Source organism: Chiloscyllium plagiosum, unplaced genomic scaffold (assembly GCF_037043375.1).
Source record: "Chiloscyllium plagiosum isolate Xiang-an unplaced genomic scaffold, Cpla_swu_hap1 HiC_scaffold_10, whole genome shotgun sequence".
Taxonomy (NCBI): Eukaryota; Metazoa; Chordata; class Chondrichthyes; order Orectolobiformes; family Hemiscylliidae; genus Chiloscyllium; species Chiloscyllium plagiosum.
In genome coordinates this window covers 84,389,669-84,410,041 of record NW_028270148.1, presented here as the reverse complement: position 1 = coordinate 84,410,041, position 20,373 = coordinate 84,389,669, and the positions used below count along the sequence as shown (strand labels likewise).

At 42.7% G+C, this 20,373-nt stretch overlaps 1 protein-coding gene across 1 annotated transcript in view; it reads right to left on the bottom strand.

The window, feature by feature from the left end:
* The window catches only part of LOC122552959 (uncharacterized), a 207,083-nt gene that overhangs the window by 102,422 nt on the left and 84,288 nt on the right, over window positions 1-20,373 (bottom strand). Inside the window, exon 8 of the mRNA XM_043696273.2 lies at window positions 13,497-13,626. Within this exon, the coding sequence (XP_043552208.2) occupies window positions 13,497-13,626 (130 nt within the window). The remainder of the gene's footprint in view (window positions 1-13,496; window positions 13,627-20,373) is intronic.

The window sequence follows — 20,373 nt, the reverse complement described above, 5'->3', positions numbered from 1 at the left end:
ACAGGTGTTTGCCTAAATATTATCTATTTCCTGTACAAGTATGACTTGATGCATTGGATGCAGGTAACCCTCTCTTTAACCAAATTGCCAACATAATTTCTGAGGATTATAGATAATACATTGGATGTTTATGTTTTTACATATTAGAGACAGCAACAGAGAAAATAAATACTAACTGTAGTGATTATAATGAGGTCATAATATGAGTGCCCTGTTTGGGGCTCTTAATCTGGTCCAATCAGGGAGCCCTGGATGACAGATAAGAATATGAGTGTCATTTCACTGTTGTTTGTCAGAACCTGTGCCATTGGAAGTCAGAGGAGGACATTCTGTTGTGGCAAGGACATACAGATGAGGAAAAGTCTGTTCACATATCTGATCGATTTTGGAATGAGTACTTACATAATTATTCCATTTCAGACCAACTCCACACCAGCCCTCTTGCCTAATCAAACACATCAGCTTTGATATTTAATAAAAGGAAACTAGCATGCATGGAGAGCCTTTAATGGTGCAGTGTCAATCAGACTTGAAGCTTCAGAAGATGATATTAGGGCAGGGGGGCTAAAAACGCAGAAAAAAGAAAAAGGAAAAAAAGAATTCAAGTTCAAACATTTTCTTTAGGAGCTGGGTCAACAATCTTTTGTGGTTGCCTCTGGTATGTGGAATCAAGATAGCAAAAGAGTTTCACTAGACGTAAAGTGAGTAGGAGAGCTCATAGGGCAGTATCCAGATGGTGCGCACCCTGGAAAGTCCACCTACATTTGGTTTGGAACAGTTAAATTACTTAGCAGCATCTAAATCAGAATAAATTAAAATAATTTATGGGTGGCACAGTGGTTAGCACTGCTGCCTAACAGTGCCAGAGACCTGGGTTCAATTCCCACCTCAGGCAACTGTCTGTGTGGAGTTTCCTCCGGGTGCTCCAGTTTCCTCTCACAGTCCAAAGATGTGCAGGTTAGGTGAATTGGCCATGCTAAATTGCCTGTAGTGTTAGGTGAAGGGATAAATGTAGGGGAATGGGTCTGGGTGGGTTGCTCTTCGGAGGGTCGGTGGGGCCGAAGGGCCTGTTTCCACACTGTAAGTAATCTAATCTAAACATCTGGATAGATGGTCACCTGGTTCTAATGGAGGTTGATACTGATGCAGCCATTGCAATGATTGAAGAGCCCTTTAACAAAATTCACTCTGGAGTCCAACCCTTAAATTAAGCTAGACTGAGAACCAATACGCATCAGGGAACCAGGTATGTGGACTCCAGGAAGAGTTGGTCACAGATAATGGGCCACTGTTTACCAACAATATTTCCTAAAGTCGAATGGTATTCAACATATAAGGACAGCTCCATGCCATCCATCATGCAATAATCTGGCAGAAAGAGCAATCCAAACTTTGCAGGCAGGCTTAAAGAAACAACCTACAGCCTCATTAGATACCAAACTATCCCTTTTCCTATTTGGTTATAAAACCACCCTTCACGCAACTAAAAGGATAGTTTTAGCAGTGTGGCTAGTGGGGAGAACATCTTCCTGGACTTGGTGGGTCAAACGGCATCAGGAATGCCAATACCAGACATAAGAACCTGCTAAGTGAGAGAGACAGATTACATCGGTGATAAAATTTGGTGTAGGAACAACAGGAATAGCCCTGCATGGGTAAGAGGTATGGTCGAAACAAAGTCCAGTGATGTATGAATTTCAGGTGGGTGCCACGGTCCTGAAAAGCATGTGGACCATATGAAAGCCGCAAACTCGCAAACAGTGTGGAAGAAAATGTGCCCAACTCCTTAACTGCCTTTCGAACTGCTCTAGAACCCATGTGTTCACCTTTCCATTAAGTGTTGAAGATATCTTAGAATCTGAGATGAACATGGTGGATATCACCACCTCGACCCTTTGCCGGCTGAAGAAGAGAATGAATTTGTGCAAGAGATGAGCTACCATGTGTTACATGCTGCCCATATCAGAGGCAGAGTTGGAGGAACCTGACCTAGTGGTTAAATGCCCTAGGAGGAACTACAAATAAAAGAATCGACCTATGTCCTTGGACTCAGAGGGGGAGGGAACAGCCAGGTGGACCTCACAGAAATGAATATCCTATTTGAGGGTGTTAATCTGGTCCAATCAGGAAGCCCTGACTGACAGATAAGAACAGGAGTGTCTGGAGGGCTCTCTACGCGGGAGTCCTCCCCCTTTCTCTCAGGGATCTGGGGTGGAGGGTGCTGCACGCAGCAGTCCCCTGCAACCGCAGATTGCGGTGGTTCACGGACTCCCAGCCCAACTGCTTGTTCTGTGGCGCTGTGGAGTCCGTGGACCATGTATATATTGGGTGTGGGCGTTTGCACTCCCTTTTTGATTTCCTGAAAAACCTTCTCCTCTGTTTTTGGCTGCACTTCAGTCCCACGCTCCTGATCTTTGGGCACCCGGTACGGAGGAAGGAGGGCAGGTCTGAAGACCTCCTCGTGGGTCTGCTCCTGGGCCTGGCCAAACTGGCCATCAACAGGTCCAGGCAGCGGGCCGTGGAGGGGGTCGTTAGGGCCGACTGCCTGCCCCTCTTCCGCGGTTACGTTAGAGCCCGGGTGTCCTTGGAGAAGGAGCACGCGGTGTCCACCAACACCCTGGAGTTGTTCAGGGAGAGGTGGGCGCCGCAGGGAGTGGAGTGCATCATTTCTCCCTCCAACTCTATTTTGATTTAGTCCCTACCCTCCCCTTCACTGTTTTGATCACACAGCACTGTCCTTTGATGTGAAGGGCAGCGCTTGTCACTGGCCACCCGGGTGTTTTCCTATCTTCCTGGTGGTGGAAATTGAATAAAGATTGGTGCACTTTGTGTCTTTCACTGTGTCTCACACCTGCACACACACACCATGGGTGCTGGGGATAAAATAAGCACTACCGCACTTAGGTGGTAGTGTGGGGGTTAAAAGAGAAAAAAAAAAGAAAAAAAAAGAAAAAAAAAAGAGAGAAAAAAAAAAAAAGAACAGGAGTGTCTGGAGGGCTCTCTACGCGGGAGTCCTCCCCCTTTCTCTCAGGGATCTGGGGTGGAGGGTGCTGCACGCAGCAGTCCCCTGCAACCGCAGATTGCGGTGGTTCACGGACTCCCAGCCCAACTGCTTGTTCTGTGGCGCTGTGGAGTCCGTGGACCATGTATATATTGGGTGTGGGCGTTTGCACTCCCTTTTTGATTTCCTGAAAAACCTTCTCCTCTGTTTTTGGCTGCACTTCAGTCCCACGCTCCTGATCTTTGGGCACCCGGTACGGAGGAAGGAGGGCAGGTCTGAAGACCTCCTCGTGGGTCTGCTCCTGGGCCTGGCCAAACTGGCCATCAACAGGTCCAGGCAGCGGGCCGTGGAGGGGGTCGTTAGGGCCGACTGCCTGCCCCTCTTCCGCGGTTACGTTAGAGCCCGGGTGTCCTTGGAGAAGGAGCACGCGGTGTCCACCAACACCCTGGAGTTGTTCAGGGAGAGGTGGGCGCCGCAGGGAGTGGAGTGCATCATTTCTCCCTCCAATTCTATTTTGATTTAGTCCCTACCCTCCCCTTCACTGTTTTGATCACACAGCACTGCCCTTTGATGTGAAGGGCAGTGTTTGTCACTGGCCACCCGGGTGTTTTCCTATCTTCCTGGTGGTGGAAATTGAATAAAGATTGGTGCACTTTGTGTCTTTCACTGTGTCTCACACCTGCACACACACACCATGGGTGCTGGGGATAAAATAAGCACTACCGCACTTAGGTGGTAGTGTGGGGGTTAATGGGGAAAAAAAAAGAAAAGAAAAAAAAAGAGAAGAGAAAAGAAAAAAAAAATAAATAATAAAAAAAAAGAACAGGAGTGTCTGACATTCTGTTCACTCTGAGAGTTAACTTTGAGGGAGCTGGATCAATGTCAAGGACTCTCCATGTTTAAATAAAGGGTGACTTGTTGACAGGACACTAGTGTAATTGGAGTTATTTCACTAACCACACATATGCAAACAAGAAACTTTAAAACGTGTTATGAGTAGATATCTGCATAAAGTAAGATTCTTCATATAATTTTAAAACTGGCAAATTAAGTAGAATATATCTCACAATTCATTTACCAGGAAGAACTGGTGGTAACACCATTTGTGGCATGCAACATTATCCCAGAGGTAGGGGATACTACTGCAACAAATCATTTCAGACTTGCAGATGTTCTCATTTCTTAATGATATGAGGCAGACAAAACATCTTCATATGTATGCAACTGTAACTAAATTTTCCTGGAACAATTCTGCCACTCCCCATCACTAAAGACTATATAGCTTGAAGGGCACCACACCACACCAAGGAGGGCTAACCATGAGATTCTTCCGTGCTTACCATCTGATAATCAACTTGTTTGACCAAGTTGTGAATGCACCTTCTGTAGCCATCAATTCTAGAGTGGTGCTCAAAAAATAAAAATTCTGCCTCAGAGGTATGAATGCTACCCCTTGTGCCATAAACTCTCAACAAATAGTTTATGCTCAGCCAAAGTGAATTTCTCATGATTAAAGGAATACTTTGATTTATAATCAATGATCTAATCTGATCCCAGCAGCCTGGAGATAAAGGCATTAAACTTGAACCATAATGAAGAAAGTTAGTCAGTGACAAAGGTACATGTAAAAATATTTTATATATTAAAATATACATTTAAAGATTTTCAACATCAATAGGACATTTTTGAACTTTTAATGTATTTGATCTGAAAATTCAAATAAATAAAACAATGATTTGCACAAAAAAATCCATACAGTTTTATTATGCACAAACGCATAATAATGTATACAGTGCTTATGTGAGGACCAAATGAATGAATGTATGCATGCACTCATACTATACCATTTACTCCCTTCACAAAAAACAAAAAGGACATTAACAACCAATTTTATTGCAGGAATAAAATATCTAAGTAATTAAGTATCATTTTCCCGACTGAAGCATTCACCAATATAAAACTTCTGAAGTTGATGAGAATGAATGGAAAAGATGAAGGGACTGTTAGACCGAAGGCACCAGCGCCCCAGGTTAGTTTCCAGCCCCGGGCAACTGTCTGTGTGGAGTTTGCACATTCTTCTGCATGAGTGTTCTCCAGGTGCTCTGGTTTCCTCCCACAATCCAAAGATGTGCAGGTTAGGTGAATTGGCCTTGCTAAATTGCCCATGGTGTTAGGTGCATTAGTCAGAGGGAAATCGGTCGGGGTGGGTTACTCTTCAGAGGGTTGGTGTGTACTTAGAGTCATAGAGTCATAGAGATGTACAGGATGGAAACAGGTCCTTCGGTTCATCCTGTCAATGCCGACCAGATATCCCAACCCAATCTAGTCCCACCTGCCAGCACCCGGCCCATATCCCTCCAAACCCTTCCTATTCATATACCCATCCAAATGCCTCTTAAATGTTGCAATTGTACCAGCCTCCACCACATCCTCTGGCAGCTCATTCCATACACGTACCACCCTCTGCATGAAAATGTTGCCCCTTAGGTCTCTTTTATATCGTTCCTCTCTCACCCTAAACCTATGTCCTCTAGTTCTAGACTTCCCGACCCCAGAGAAAAGACTTTGTCTATTTATCCTATCCATGCCCCTCATAATTTTGTAAACCTCTATAGGGTCACCCCTCAGCCTCCGACGCGCCAGGGAAAACAGCCCCAGCCTGTTCAGCCTCTCCCTGTAGCTCAAATCTTCCAACCCTGGCAACATCCTTGTAAATCTTTTCTGAACCCTTTCAAGTTTCACAACATCTTTCTGATAGGAAGGAGACCAGAATTGCACGCAATATTCCAACAGTGGCCTAACCAATGTTCTGTACGGCCACAACATGACCTCCCAACGCCTGTACTCAATACTCTGACCAATAAAGGAAAGCATACCAAACGCCTTCTTCACTAGCCTATCTAATCTGTGACTCCACTTTCAAGGAGCTATGAACCTGCACTCCAAGGTCGCTTTGTTCAGCAACACTCCCTAGGACCTTACCATTAAGTGTATAAGTCCTGCTAAGATTTGCTTTCCCAAAATGCAGCACCCCGCATTTATCTGAATTAAACTCCATCTGCCACTTCTCAGCCCATTGGCCCATCTGGTCCAGATCCTGTTGTAATCTGAGGTAACCCTCTTCGCTGTCCACTACACCTCCAATTTTGGTGTCATCTGCAAACTTACTAACTGTACCTCTTATGTTCGCATCCAAATCATTTATGTAAATGACAAAAAGTAGAGGACCCAGCACCGATCCTTGTGGCACTCCACTGGTCCCAGGCCTCCAGTCTGAAAAACAACTCTCCACCACCACCCTCTGTCTTCTACCTTTGAGCCAGTTTTGTATCCAAATGGCTAGTTCTCCTTGTATTCCATGAGGTCTAACCGTGCTAATCAGTTTTCCAAGGGGAACCTTGTCGAATGCCTTACTGAAGTCCATATAGATCATATCTACTGCTCTGTCCTCATCACTCTTCTTTGTAACTTCTTCAAAAAACTCAAACAAAATTGTGAGACATGATTTCCCACGCACAAAGCCATGTTGACTATCTCTAATCAGTCCTTGCCTTTCCAAATACATGTACATCCTGTCACTCAGGATTCCCTCCAACAACTTGCCCACCACTGAGGTCAGGCTCACCGGTCTGTAGTTCCCTGGCTTGTCTTTACTACCCTTCTTAAACAGTGGCACCACGTTTGCCAACCTCCAGTCTTCCGGCACCTCACCTGTGACTATCGATGATACAAATATCTCAGCAAGAGGCCCAGCAATCACTTCTCTAGCTTCCCACAGAGTTCTCGGGTACACCTGTTCAGGTCCTGGGGATTTATCCACCTTTAACTGTTTCAAGACATCCAGCACATCCTTCTCTGTAATCTGGACATTTTTCAAGATGTCACCATCTACTTCACTACAGTCTATATCTTCCATATCCTTTTCCACAGTAAATACTGATGCAAAATATTCATTTAATATCTCCCCCATTTTCTGTGGCTCCACACAAAGGCCGCCTTGCTGATCTTTGAGGGGCCCTATTCTCTCCCTAGTTACCCTTTTGTCCTTAATATATTTATAAAGACCCTTTGGATTCTCCTTAATTCTATTTGCCAACGCTATCTCATATCCCCATTTTGTCCTCCTGATTTCCCTCTTAAGTATACTCCTACTTCCTTTATTCTCTTCCAAGGATTCAATCGATCTATCCTGTCTATACCTGACATATGCTTCCTTCTTTTTCTTAACCAAACCCTCAATTTCTTTAGTCATCCAGCATTCCCTATACCTACCAGCCTTCCCTTTCACCCTGACAGGAATATACTTTCTCTGGATTCTTGTAATCTCATTTCTGAAAGCTTCCCATTTTCCTTTACTTGCGAACATCTGCCTCCAATCAGCTTTCGAAAGTTCGTGCCTAATACCGTCAAAATTGGCCTTTCTCCAATTTAGAACTTCAACTTTTAGATCTGGTCTATCTTTTTCCATCACTATTTTAAAACAAATAGAATTATGGTCGCTGGCCCCAAACTGTCCCCCCACTGACACCTCAGTCACCTGCCCTGCCTTATTTCCCAAAAGTAGATCATGTTTTGCACCTTCTCTAGTACATCCACATACTGAATCAGAAAATTGTCTTGTACACACTTAAGAAATTCCTCTCCATGTCAACCGTTAACACTATGGCAGCCCCAGTCGATGTTTGGAAAGTTAAAATCCCCTACCATAACTACCTTATTATTCTTATAGATAGCTGAGATCTCCTTACAAGTTTGTTTCTCAATTTCCCTCTGGCTATTGGGGGGTCTATAGTATAATCCCAATAAGGTGATCATCCCTTTCTTATTTCTCAGTTCCACCCAAATAACTTCCCTGGATGTATTTCCAGGAATATACTCCCTCAGCACAGCTGTAATGCTATCCCTTATCAAAAATGCCACTCCCCCTCCTCTCTTGCCTCCCTTTCTATCTTTCTTGTAGCATTTGTATCCTGGAACATTCAGCTGCCAGTCCTGCCCATACCTGAGCCATGTTTCTGTAATTACTATGGTATCCGAGTCCCATGTTCCTAACCATACCCTGAGTTCATCTGTCTTCTCTGTTAGGCCCCCTGCATTGAAATAAATGCAGTTTAATTTATTAGTCCTACCTTGTCCCTGCCTGCCCCGACTGTTTGACTCACTTCTGTTCTCAGCTGTACCCGACTCAGATCGATCTCTTTCCTCACTGTCTCACCCTCCCACCTTCCTAGATTAAATCCTCCCAAGCAGTTCTAGCAAATTTCCCTGCCAATATATTAGTCCCCTTCCAATTTAGGTGAAATCCGTCCTTCTTGTACAGGTCACTTCTACCCCAAAAGAGATTCCAATGATTCAAAAATGTGAATCCTTCTCCCATACACCAGCTCCTCAGCCATGCATTCATCTGTTCTATCCTCCTATTCTTGCTCTCACTAGCTTGTAGCACTGGGAGTAATCCAGATATTACTACCCTTGAGGACCTCCTTTTTAAATTTCTGTCTCACTCTCTGTAATCTCCCTTCAGAATCTCAACCTTTTCCCTTCCTATATTGTTGGTTCCAATATGGACAATGACCTCTTGCTTCCCCTCTCCCCCGTGAGAACATTCTGCACCCTCTCTGAGACATCCTTGATCCTGGCACCAGGGAAACAGCACACCATCCTTCTTTTTTCTGCTGACCACAGAAACGTCTGTCTGTACCTCTGACTACAGAATCCCCTAACACAATTGATCTCTTGGAAGCTGACATATCCCTCGTTGCATTAGAACCAGTCTCAATACCAGAAACTTGGCTGTTCGTGCTACGTTCCTCTGAGAATCCATCACCCTCTACATTTTCCAAAATAGCATACCTGTTTGAAATGTGTATATCCACAAAAGGCTCCTGCACTAGCTGCCTACCTCTCTTACCCTTCCTGGAGTTAACCCATCTATGTGACTGTATCTGAGCCTTTCCCCCTTTCCTATAACTGCCATCCATCACATAATGTTGCTGTTGCAAATTCCTCATCGCTTCTGTCTGTCTCTCCAACCGATCCACTCGATCTGACAATATTTGCATCCAACAGCATTTATGCAGATATAATCCGCAGTAACCCTTAAACTCTCTTTAAACTCCCACATCTGACAAGAAGTACATATCACTGCAAAGGCCATTTTTGCTCCTTCACAATCTACAGACCCAGAAAACAACACCGTCTTATTCCTCTACAATCACTGCCCCAGGTTAAATTAATAGCTATGGCTTATATTTTAAGTTTAATCAAGAGACTTATCTCCAAAAACATACAATCCAGAAAGAACCCACTGTACTCACTAATCCAGCCTTTCTCTTGGACAGACTTAAAACAACAATTAACTTATTTGATTCTGTGTTGTGAACTTCGCCCAACAGTTCCTCCAAGATTAGTTGTGAATTTCACTGTTTGTTAATTTTCCCAGATGCACTCCGATGTCCAGCGATTCATGAATTCAAACAGCAAAGGCGGTAACAGTGCAGGTGTTCTCTCTCTTTCTCTCTCTCCTGCACTGTCCTCATCACGTGCTTCCTTTGTCTGCTCTTCACCCTTTTAAAACTGCTGTTGTTTTGACTTTTTTTTTCCTCATTCCTGAAGAAGGGCTCATGCCCAAAACGTCGATTCTCCTGTTCCTTGGATGCTGCCTGACCTGCTGCGCTTTTCCAGCAACACATTTTCAGCTCTGATCTCCAGCATCTGCAGTCCTCACTTTCTCTTGGAGCATTTATGAGGCAGTCTTGCAGGTTAATCAACATAACACTTTCAATAATTTCCCCATTATTCAGGGAAGATGAAGTGCTATGTAAATATATGAATAAAAATAATCATGATTGAAGTGAGATTAACTGAAACATGATAAGTTTCAGCAAACTGTGATCTCTGCTTGTGTTGCATGGAAACCTGAAATGGAAGTCCCTTACAGAAATAGATCAGTACTGAAGAGTCAAATACCTCCTTGCACATGACAGTGAGACATATGTCAGTGGTGTGAAGTAGTTCAACACCAAATATGCCATTATTCATGAATATGGCATTTTTAAAACTTTTTTTATGCGATGTGGGCATTGCTGGCTGGCCATTCCTAGCTCCCCTTGAGCAGGTAGGGATGAAATGTCTTCTTGAATCGCTACAGTCCCCCTGCTGTGGGTTGATCCACAATGCCATTAGGGAGGGAATTCCAGGATTTTGACCCAACAACAATAAAGGAACACCAAGGTATTTCGAAGTCAGGAAGGTGAGAATCTTGGAAGGGAACTTGATGGTGGTGGTGTTCCCATATATCTGCTGCCCTTGTCCTTCCAGATAGAAGTGGTTGTGGGTTTGGAAGGTGCTACTTGAAGATCTTTGATGAAAATCTGCAGTGCATCTTGTTGATAGTATACACTGCTGCTACTGAGCATTACAGGTGGAGAGAGTGGATGCTCATGGATACAGTGCCAATCAAGCGGGCTGCTCTGTCCTGGACGATATCAAGCTTCTTGCGTATTGTTGGGACTGCACTCATCCAGGAAAGTGGGGAGTATTCTATCACACACTCTTGACTTGTGCCTTGTAGATGGCAGACAGGTTTTCAGGAGTCAGGAGGTGAGTTATTCAATCAGTATTCCTAGCCTTTGGCCTGCTCTTGCAGCCACTGCATTTATGTGGTGAGTCCGGTTGAGTTACTGATCAATAATAAATCCCAGGATGTTGGATAGTGAGGGATTCAGCGATGGTGTCATGGGGCGGTGCTTAGATTGTCTCTTATTGGTGATGGTCATAGCCTAGCATTTGTGTGACGTGAATGTTACTTGCCACTTGTCAGCCCAAGCCTGGATATTGTCCAGATCTTGTTGCATTTGGACACGTACTGCTTTAGCGTTTGAGTGTCGTGAATGGTGTTGAACATTGTACAATTGTCGGTGATCATCCCCACTTCGGACCTTACGACAGAAAGAAGGTCATTAATGAAGCAGCTGAAGATGGTTGGGTCGGGGACACTACACTGAGGAATTCCTAAGAGATATCCTGCAGATAAGATGACTGACCTCCAACAACCACGACCATTTTCCTATGTGTCAGATATGAGTCTAGCCACTGGAGAGTTTGCTCCCAATACCCATTGATTCCAGTTTTGCTAGGACTCTTTGATGCCATATTCGGGCAAATGCTTGCATTATACATAAATACTGAAATAATGATGTCTACCCTTGAGTTATATGGCAATATCTTCTGCACTGAAAATCTCTGTCACCAAAGACAAATGCTTGCACTATTGCTTTGAAGATTTAGGATCAAACCTCCCAGATATTTTGATGGCCAGTTCCAATTCATTGAGAAAATAATTAGCAGTTTCAAGTAACCACAATGTATAGATTACAAAGCCCTATAAATCTACAGCTGGAAATGTGTTGCTGGAAAAGCGCAGCAGGTCAGGCAGCATCCATGGAACAGGAGAATCGACATTTCGGGAATAAGCCCTTCTTCAGGAAAGGACAGGACGGTGTCAAGGTATGCGGAGATGAGTTCGGTGGGGCAGGAGCAGGCGGAGACAATGGGTCGGCCGGGGCAGTCAGGTTTGTGGATTTTGGGCAGGAGGTAGAAACGGGCGGTGCAGGGTTGTGGGACTATGAGGTTGGAGGCGGTGGATGGGAGATCCCCCGAGGTGATGAGGTTATGGATGGTCTGGGAGATGATGGTTTGGTGGTGGGGGGTGGGGTCATGGTCAAGGGGGCAGTAGGAGGAGGTATCTGCAAGCTGGCGTTTGGCCTCAGCGGGGTAGAGGTCGGTGCGCCAAACTACTAACGTGCCTCCCTTGTCTGCTGGTTTGATAGTGAGGTTGGGGTTGCAACGGAGTGAGTGGAGGGCTGCGCGTTCCGAGGGTGAGAGGTTGGAGTGGGTGAGAGGGGTGGGGGAGTTCAGGTGGCGGTTAATATCGCGGCAGCAGTTGGCTATGAAGAGGTCGAGGGCAGGTAGGAGGCCAGCACGGGGTGTCCAGGTGGATGGGGTGTGTTGGAGGCGGGAGAAGGGGTCGTCAGAGGGTGGGCGAGAGTCTTGGTTAAAGAAGTAGGCACGGAGCCGAAGGCGGCGGAAGAATTGTTCGATGTCACGCCGCGTGTTGAACTCATTTATCCGGGAGCGTAGGGGAATGAAGGTGAGGCCTCTGCTGAGGACTGATCTTTCATCCTCAGAGAGGGGTAGGTCTGGAGGGATGGTGAAAACTCGGCAGGGCTGGGAGCTAGGACCTGGTGTGGGGCTGGAGGTGGGAGTGGGGGCGGGGTTAGGTCTGGGGGCGGGGACGGGGATCGGCGTGGGGGCGGGGTTGGGCATGGTGATGGCGACAGGCGAAGGGGCGGGGTTAGCCGTGGTGACGGAAATAGGCATGGGGGCGGGGTTAGGCATGCAGTCGGAGATCGGCGAAGGGGCGGGGTTAGGCGTGGTGACGGAACTCGCCAGGGGGGCGGGGTTAGGCGTGGAGATCGGCGTGGGGGCGGAGACACATGCGGCGTTGTGGGCGTGTAGGTTAGTGACGTCACTGGGGGCGGAAGTGGCTGCGGCGACCGCAGAGACAGAGTTATTCCCCATAGCCACGGGGGTCGCGAATCTTCCTGAAGAAGGGTTTATGCCCGAAACGTCGATTCTCCTGTTCCCTGGATGCTGCCTGACCTGCTGCGCTTTTCCAGCAACACATTTCCAGCTCTGATCTCCAGCATCTGCAGACCTCACTTTCTCCTATAAATCTACAGTCATTCAGATTTATGGACAATGAAAAGAAGAACTTTCCATCAATAGTACAGGTTATTCTGCTATAACGTGTTTCGTTAACACGAATTCACTACAATGCGATTGGGGACACTTTTTAAAGCATGAACCTTTAAAGGTTCTGACTGTATAGATGAAATAAGACTGAGGTAATCAATTTGCAAACACATCAGGTGGAGTTCCATTCCATTATATAACTCTGCACTATTGACTATGGAGACCACTGAGAAGTGCTCAGAGCAGACACTGACTACAGTAATAACCCCTAACATTGAAATAGGATTATGTAATTTATCAACAGATATAGAGATTAAACCTTCCATGTTTCTGTCATTCAGCAATCCTTATCCACCAATTTTACTTCCTCAACTGATTGAACATACATAACACATGACAGAGAATAAACACAGGTTGAAATGGTCACAGCAAGACAATTATGACACAGTCATTTTCTTTCAACATTTCATCTTTTATCTAAAGGTGGAACAAATTGTGATGATGTCAATTCCAGATGCTAAAGGATATCAGTGGTTGGATGGGCATGACGACATTTTAATAATAGTGTCAGCCTTTGCACCACAATGGACTGAACTTGGGTGCTAGACAGTGTGTGTGGAGGGTTCAGAGGATGATAATGTGACAAGTCATTTTGTCTGCAGTTATTGGTCGTTTCACTTCAGTAAGTGTGGAATAGAATCTGCTTACAAGCAGACATGATCATAATTTTGAAACCTACCTGAGACTTTCCATGGCTAGTTCTTGTTTCTCTTTCATTTTGGCTAATGTTGTGTTTTCTACTTTGAAGCGTTCAATTTCTGTTTCCAGTTGTAGAAGTTTGACTTGGAGTTGTCTGGATTGATCATCTTCTATATGATTTAAAAGAATACATAATAATTTAAAACGACAATTGTTTTGTTTAACAGCCGAAACAACATCAAATGATTTACTGGATCCTGGTTATTATTTCTAATTTAAAAATAACATCCAGGAAGTCACTATCCAGGGAGAACGAGCCATTTAGATACAAAATTGGCTTGAAGGTAAGAGGCGTGGTTGATGGTGCAGGTTTGTTTTTCAGACTGGAGGCTTGTGACCAGCAGTGTACCAGAATGATCAGTGCTGAGTCCACTGTTTTTTGTCATTTGTGTAAATGATTTGGATGTGAATATAGGAGGAATGGTTAGTAAGTTAGCAGGTGACACCAAAATTGGTGGTGTGGTGGAGAGTGAAGATTATCTCAGAGTACAAAGGGACCTTGATCAGATGGGCCAATAGGAGGAGCAGCAGATGGAATTTAATTTCGGTAAATGCGAAGTGTTGCGTTTTGGTAAGGCAAATCAGGGCAGGACTTATACACTTAACACTTGGTCTTGGGGACTATTGCAAAAGAAACAGACCTTAGGGTACAGGTTCATAGTTCCTTGAAGGTGGAATCACAGGTAAATAGAGTAGTGAAGAAGACTTTTGGTACACTTGTTTTATGGGTCAGTGCATTGAGTATAGGAGTTGGGATGTTATGTGATGGCTGTACAGGACATTAGTTAGGCTACTTTTGGAATACTGCATTCAATTCTGGTCTCACTTCTATAGGAAAAATGTTGTTAAACTTGAAAGGGGGCAGAAAAAAATTACAAGTATGTTACCAGGGTTTGAGCTATAGGGAGAGGCTGAACAGGCTGGGACTATTTTCCTTGGAGCATCAGAGATTGAGGGGTAACCTGATAGAGGTTTATAAAATCATGAGGGGCATGGATAGGGTGAATAACCAGGTTGAAAGTGATGAACGGCTTTTGCCCGAAACGTTAATTTTCCTGAATACCCAGGGTCTTTTTCCCAAGTTACTGGAGTCCAAAAGTAGATGGCATAGATGAGAGGGGAAAGATATAAAAGTGATCTAAGGAGCAACTTGTTCACGCAGAGGGTGGTGAGTGTATGGAATGAACTGACAGAGAATGTGATGGATGCTGGTAAAATTACAAGATTTGAAAGGCACCTGGATGGGTATATAATTTGGAAGGTTTACAGGGATATAGACCAAGTGCTAGTGAATGGGACTAGGTTAACTTAGGATATCTGGTCAGGATGGACGAGTTGGACTGTGCTGCACAAGTCTATGAATTTCCATCACATCATAGGGCTGAAGCTTGCCAGAAGTCAGCTTAGTAGCATTTTGAAGAGACCGAGTGAGTTTTCTTGTGCTATTTTTTTCCAAACATGCCTCATTAACTGTGTGTCACACTATGTATACCACTTGTCCTACTCTCTCATCAACATAAGTTGAAGTTCTAGCCACAAGTTGTAAATGTCCTGGCTTCCTACTTTCTATCAACAAATCCTCTATCCATACTAATTTAAAACTTTCAAGTGTACAAATCGTTATCTTGTGTTAACCTTTTTTAGGGTACCTCACCAATTTTCTTTTTGAAATCCAAGTAAACCACATCCATAGACTTCCTTTTATTAATTCCATTATTTTTATCCCCCCAGAAAACTAATAAATATGTCAAATTTGCTATTTGAGCTAATCACACTTTGCATTGTTAAGTTTTCTCCAATAAATAATTCCAGCATCTTCCCAATGACTGATGTCACCCTAATTGACCTATAGTTCCCTTGTTTTCTTTCTTCCTCCATTCTTGAATAGCTGCACTAAATTTGCTAACTTCCAATCTGCACAGACTAGTCCAGAATCTGGATTTTTTTCTAAAGTATTAGCCTGTGCATCTACTGTCTCTGCTACTGTTTCTTTTAGAACCTGAATGCATAGATTATAAGGTCCTGGGAGTTTGGCAGATTTTAATCACTCAAATTATTTTCAGTATACTTTTTCTGCTGCCAGTAATTATCCTAATTTCATCATTGTTACCAGCCCATAGTTAATGTTTTATTTCTAGTAAGTAATCCTCAATTTTCTATTATGAAAACAGATATATTTGTTCAATGTCTCTGCCATTTCTTCAGTCTCCATAATAATTTATCTGGTCTATGGCATATATATCTATATTGGCTACTCTCTTCTTTATTCCATTATAAATGTGAAAGTAGCAAGTTTTAATGGCGAAAGTAGAAACGTAGTGTCTGAAAATAAAAGTTTTTAAAGTATTATTACATCTTATGTCATTGCTCATGGTAAATCAGTGATTTTTTTTTTAATGCATAGAATTGTTGTGCTATGTAGTATTACCGGCAAACTGATTCACTAGCTTTAAAGATTGTCCTGGGATCATGCAGTGTTGGCAGTCATACCAATACTTTATGGCAGGCTCCAGAAATGCGGGAGAGAATCCCAGATTGCAACAACACTGAAGAGGGAGTTTTAAGAAATGCTCGAATTATTAGGAAAGGAATCCTAGGCATAGGATTCACACAGATATTGGGAAAGGTATTCTCATTGTCTAGGAACAATGGAATGGCATTGGGAAACACTAAACTTACAGTTAGAGGGTTGTGAGCATATAAGATAGATTCTAAGTTCCAGGTGTGGTGAGGAACAAAGTATGGAGAAAGTGTTCCTGACAGCTAGTAAAGTTCAGGAGGTTGGAACAATGCTTGAGACATTTTGACCACACATATCACTACTCTAAATTGTCTATATCAGAGCAATACTGACAGACAGCTATTTACCAGATGAAACATTAATAGTCAGATATCACTAAAAATAGAGGGGGATTAATTCAATTCCTCAACCCCATTCCCCATGTAATAATTTATGTCTAATCTAATTGTTACTTTAACTCCATTTTCTTGCTGTCCCAAACAAATCTCAACTCCTTTAAAGCAAAATTGTGTCTAATTCAGGATTCAAAGATCCGGTCTCCAGTATTAGCAGTGGAACAGAATTTCAAAGACTTCTGAAAGAAGAAAATTCTCTCCTTCTACTTCTTAACAGGCCAACATCTTAATGTTAAACTGAGCTCATTAGTTCTAAGCTCCCACACAAGGGAGAACTTGAATCCTCTCAGCATTCATCTTGTCAAACTCCTGCAGAATCTTATTTGTTTTAATAAAAGCATCTTCCAACTTCAAAAAGACTAAATCCAATATGTTCAACCTTTCTTCATAAAGCAAATCTTTTCTCTCAGAAATCAGCCTACTTACCTGTCTTCAATTTAGGTATATCTCTTCTTATGTACAACAACCAAAATTATACACAGCTTTCCAACAATGTCCTGTACAGTTCTGATAAAACAGATTTAATTTTATAATCTAATCCCCTTGCAATAAAGACCAACATTCAGTTTGCTTTACTAATTATTTGCAGTACCTACATGCAAACATTATGTAATTCATGTACAAGGTGACCTAGTACCTCTGTGCAGAAACATTCTGAAGTCTCTTCATTCAATAATCTGCTTTCCATTCTTCCCATCAATGTGGACAATCTCTAATTTTCCTACATCACATTCCATTTTTTTTTGCTCACTCACTTTACCTATCTATTTATTTTGCAGACTCTTTATATTTTCGTCACAACTCCTCTCCGACTGTATTTGTACCATTAGCAAATATAACAGCCCTTAATCTAAACAATAATAAAGATCATATATAACTGAGGTCCCATCTGCTCTCTCAAACAACAGCCAGAAGGGAGGACAGAGCAGAGGGCGGAGAGTGAAGATAATTGTAAAAATTTTAACTAATGAACATGTTCACATAGAGGGTAGGTGGCACTGGGTTAAAAAGGCGAACATGAGTAGAATGGGCTTTAATGTAGCTTTTTAACTCAGCTACTGAATTAGTTTTCTGTTTCTGGATTTCCTGACCAACAGGGGCAGATAGATACAATGATGAACCACACTTAACTGTTCAAACCTCGGTAACTAAAAGGAACTGAACATGGATCAGAAGGATGCATGCCACAACTGTCAGAACACACTTCAATTTTGGAGTCTCAAAGATGAAAGAGCGTCCCAACTAAATACCACATTGGTACTCGGGAGGTCATTTTATAACCTTAAAGGGCCTGCAGGCAGATGCTTTCCCAGCACATGTGAGAGAGATGTCTCTGTAACAAAGCAGGTATAGCTGCAAGTTATTGAGAAGCTCACCTAAGAGAGTGAGGTCTCTTTCTTGTGGATACATCAGAGACCTAGTGGTATTGTTGTTGGATTAGTAATCTAGAAACCCAATTAATGTTCTGGGAATTCAGGGTCAAATCATAACACAGCAGATGATGGAATTTGCATTCAATTGCAAAAAGTCTAGAATTAAAAGTCTAATAATGTTGTAAAAGCTAATCAGGTTCACTCATGTCCTTGAAGGAAAGAAACTGTTGTCCTTACCTTATTTGGCTTACATGTAACTCCTGACCCATAGCAATATGGTTGACTCTAAACTGAGTTATGAATGGCCAAAAGTCATTCAGTTATATCAACTACTATAAAATCTAAAGGAAAAGAGTTAATAAAGTAAGTGTTTGCCCAGTAGAAAAACATTTCCAGAAATTTAGTAGTGGAGAATAAACAGATGACAGATAGACTGAACAGATAGTTTTCACCACTCTTAACTATACAGGATGCAAATACCACTTCAGAAATAGCTATAAACCAAGAATTGAAAGGAAATAAGGGAGGGAGGGAAGGAGGTACTCAAGAAATTTACAATTGCTACAGAGGTGGTACTGAGTAAATAGTTGGAACTGCAAGTTGATAAATCCCCACATCCTTAAAAGAAGTAGCTAGTGTGACAGTTGATAAATTGGTTTTAATTTTCCAAAATTTGGATTGAAAAGATTCCTTTAGTTTGGAAAACCGCTAATGTAACCCCGTTGTTCAAAAATGAAGGGAGGCAAAATACAAGAAGGTACAGACCTTTTAGCTTAACATCTGTTATAGGAAAATGTTAGAATATTATTAAAAACATTATAACAGTGTACTTTGATAAGTTCAAGGAAATCAGAGGAGTCAACATGGCTTTGTCAAAGAGAGCGTATTGTAGAGAAAGACATAGAGGCTAGGAAACTCAGGGAAATAAATATTTATGCCTTGAAAGTAGTCCACATTACAAAAGATGAGGTGCTGGAGTCTTAAAAAACATAAGGTGGATGAATGTCCAGGACTTGATCAAATGTATCCCAGGATGTTGTGGCAAGTTAGGGAAGAAATTGCGAGGCTCCTAGCAGAGACATTTGTATCACCTATAGACATGGGTGAGGTGCCATAGGACTGGAGGATGGCTACTGTTGTGCTTTATTTTATAAGGCTGCAAGGAGAAGACTGGAGACTATAGACTGGTGAGTCTAGCATCTAAGTTGTTGGAGGGGATTCTGAGAGATAGGATTTACATCCATTTGGAAAGGCAAGGTCTGATTAGGGATAGTCAGCATAGCTTTGTGCATGAGAAATTGTGTCTCACAACCTGATTGAGTTTTTTGAAGATGTAACCAAAAAATATTGATGAGAGCAGAGCAGCAGACATTGTCTACATGGACTTTAGTAAAACCTTTAACAAGATTCCACATGGTAGACTGATCAGTAAAATTAGTTTATATGGGCTTCGGTGAGAGCTTAAATTAGCTTGACAGTGGGAGACAGAGGGTAGTAGTGGAGGGTCGTTTTTTTGGACTGAAGGCTTATGTTCCATAAAGATCAGTGTTGGGTCCACTGTTGTTTGTCATTTATTAAACAATTTGGATGAGAATTTAGGAAGAAGTTAGTAAGTTTGCAGATGTCACCAAAATAGATGGCATAGTCGACAGTAAATAAGGTTATCTAAGATTACAAATGAATCTTGATGTTTTGGGCCAATAGGCTGAGGAGAAGCAGATAGAGTTTAATTTGGATAAATGTGGGGTATTGCATTTTGGTAAAGTGAACAAGGGCAGGATTTATACAATTAATGGTAGGGCCCTGGGTGGTGTTGCAGAACAGAGAGACCTAGGAGTTCATGTATATAGTTCTTTGAAAGTTGTGTCACAGGTAAACAGATTGGTTAAGAAGGCAGTTAGCACTCTTGCCTTCATTGCTTGAGAATGCAGTATAGGATTTGGAACATCATGTTAAGATTGTACAGGATGTTGGTGAGGCCACTTTTGGAGTATTGTGTACAGTTCTGGTTGCCCTGCTCTAGGAAGGATATTATGAGGGTTCAGAAAAAACTCATCAGAATGTTGCTGGGACTGGAGGGTTTGAATTATAAGGAGAGGCTGGATAGGTTGGGACTTTTTTCACAGGAGTTTGGGAGTTGAGGGATGATTTTATAGAGGTTTATAAAATCACGAGAGGCATAGCTAAGGTGAACAGCAAAGGTCTTTTCCTTAGAGTGGGGAGTTCAAAACAAGGGTGCATATTTTTAAGGTGAGTGGAGAAAGATTTAGAAGGGACTTGAGGGCCCCTTTTTTTTTACACAGATGGTGGTTCATGTGTCGAATGAACTGCCAGAGGAAGTGGTGGATGCAAGTACAGTTAAACCATTTAAAAACATTTGGATGGGTCCATGAATAGGAAACGTTTAGATGGATATGGGCCAAATGCAGGCAAGAGGGGCTAATTTAGTTTATTTTGTTTGTTTGCAAAATCAGAGATTATAAAGAGGTTGAATCAGTTTGGTGAATATAGAATCCAAAGTTGTGGATCCAGTTAATGCCACTAGAGGAAAGCACATAAATGTGAAAT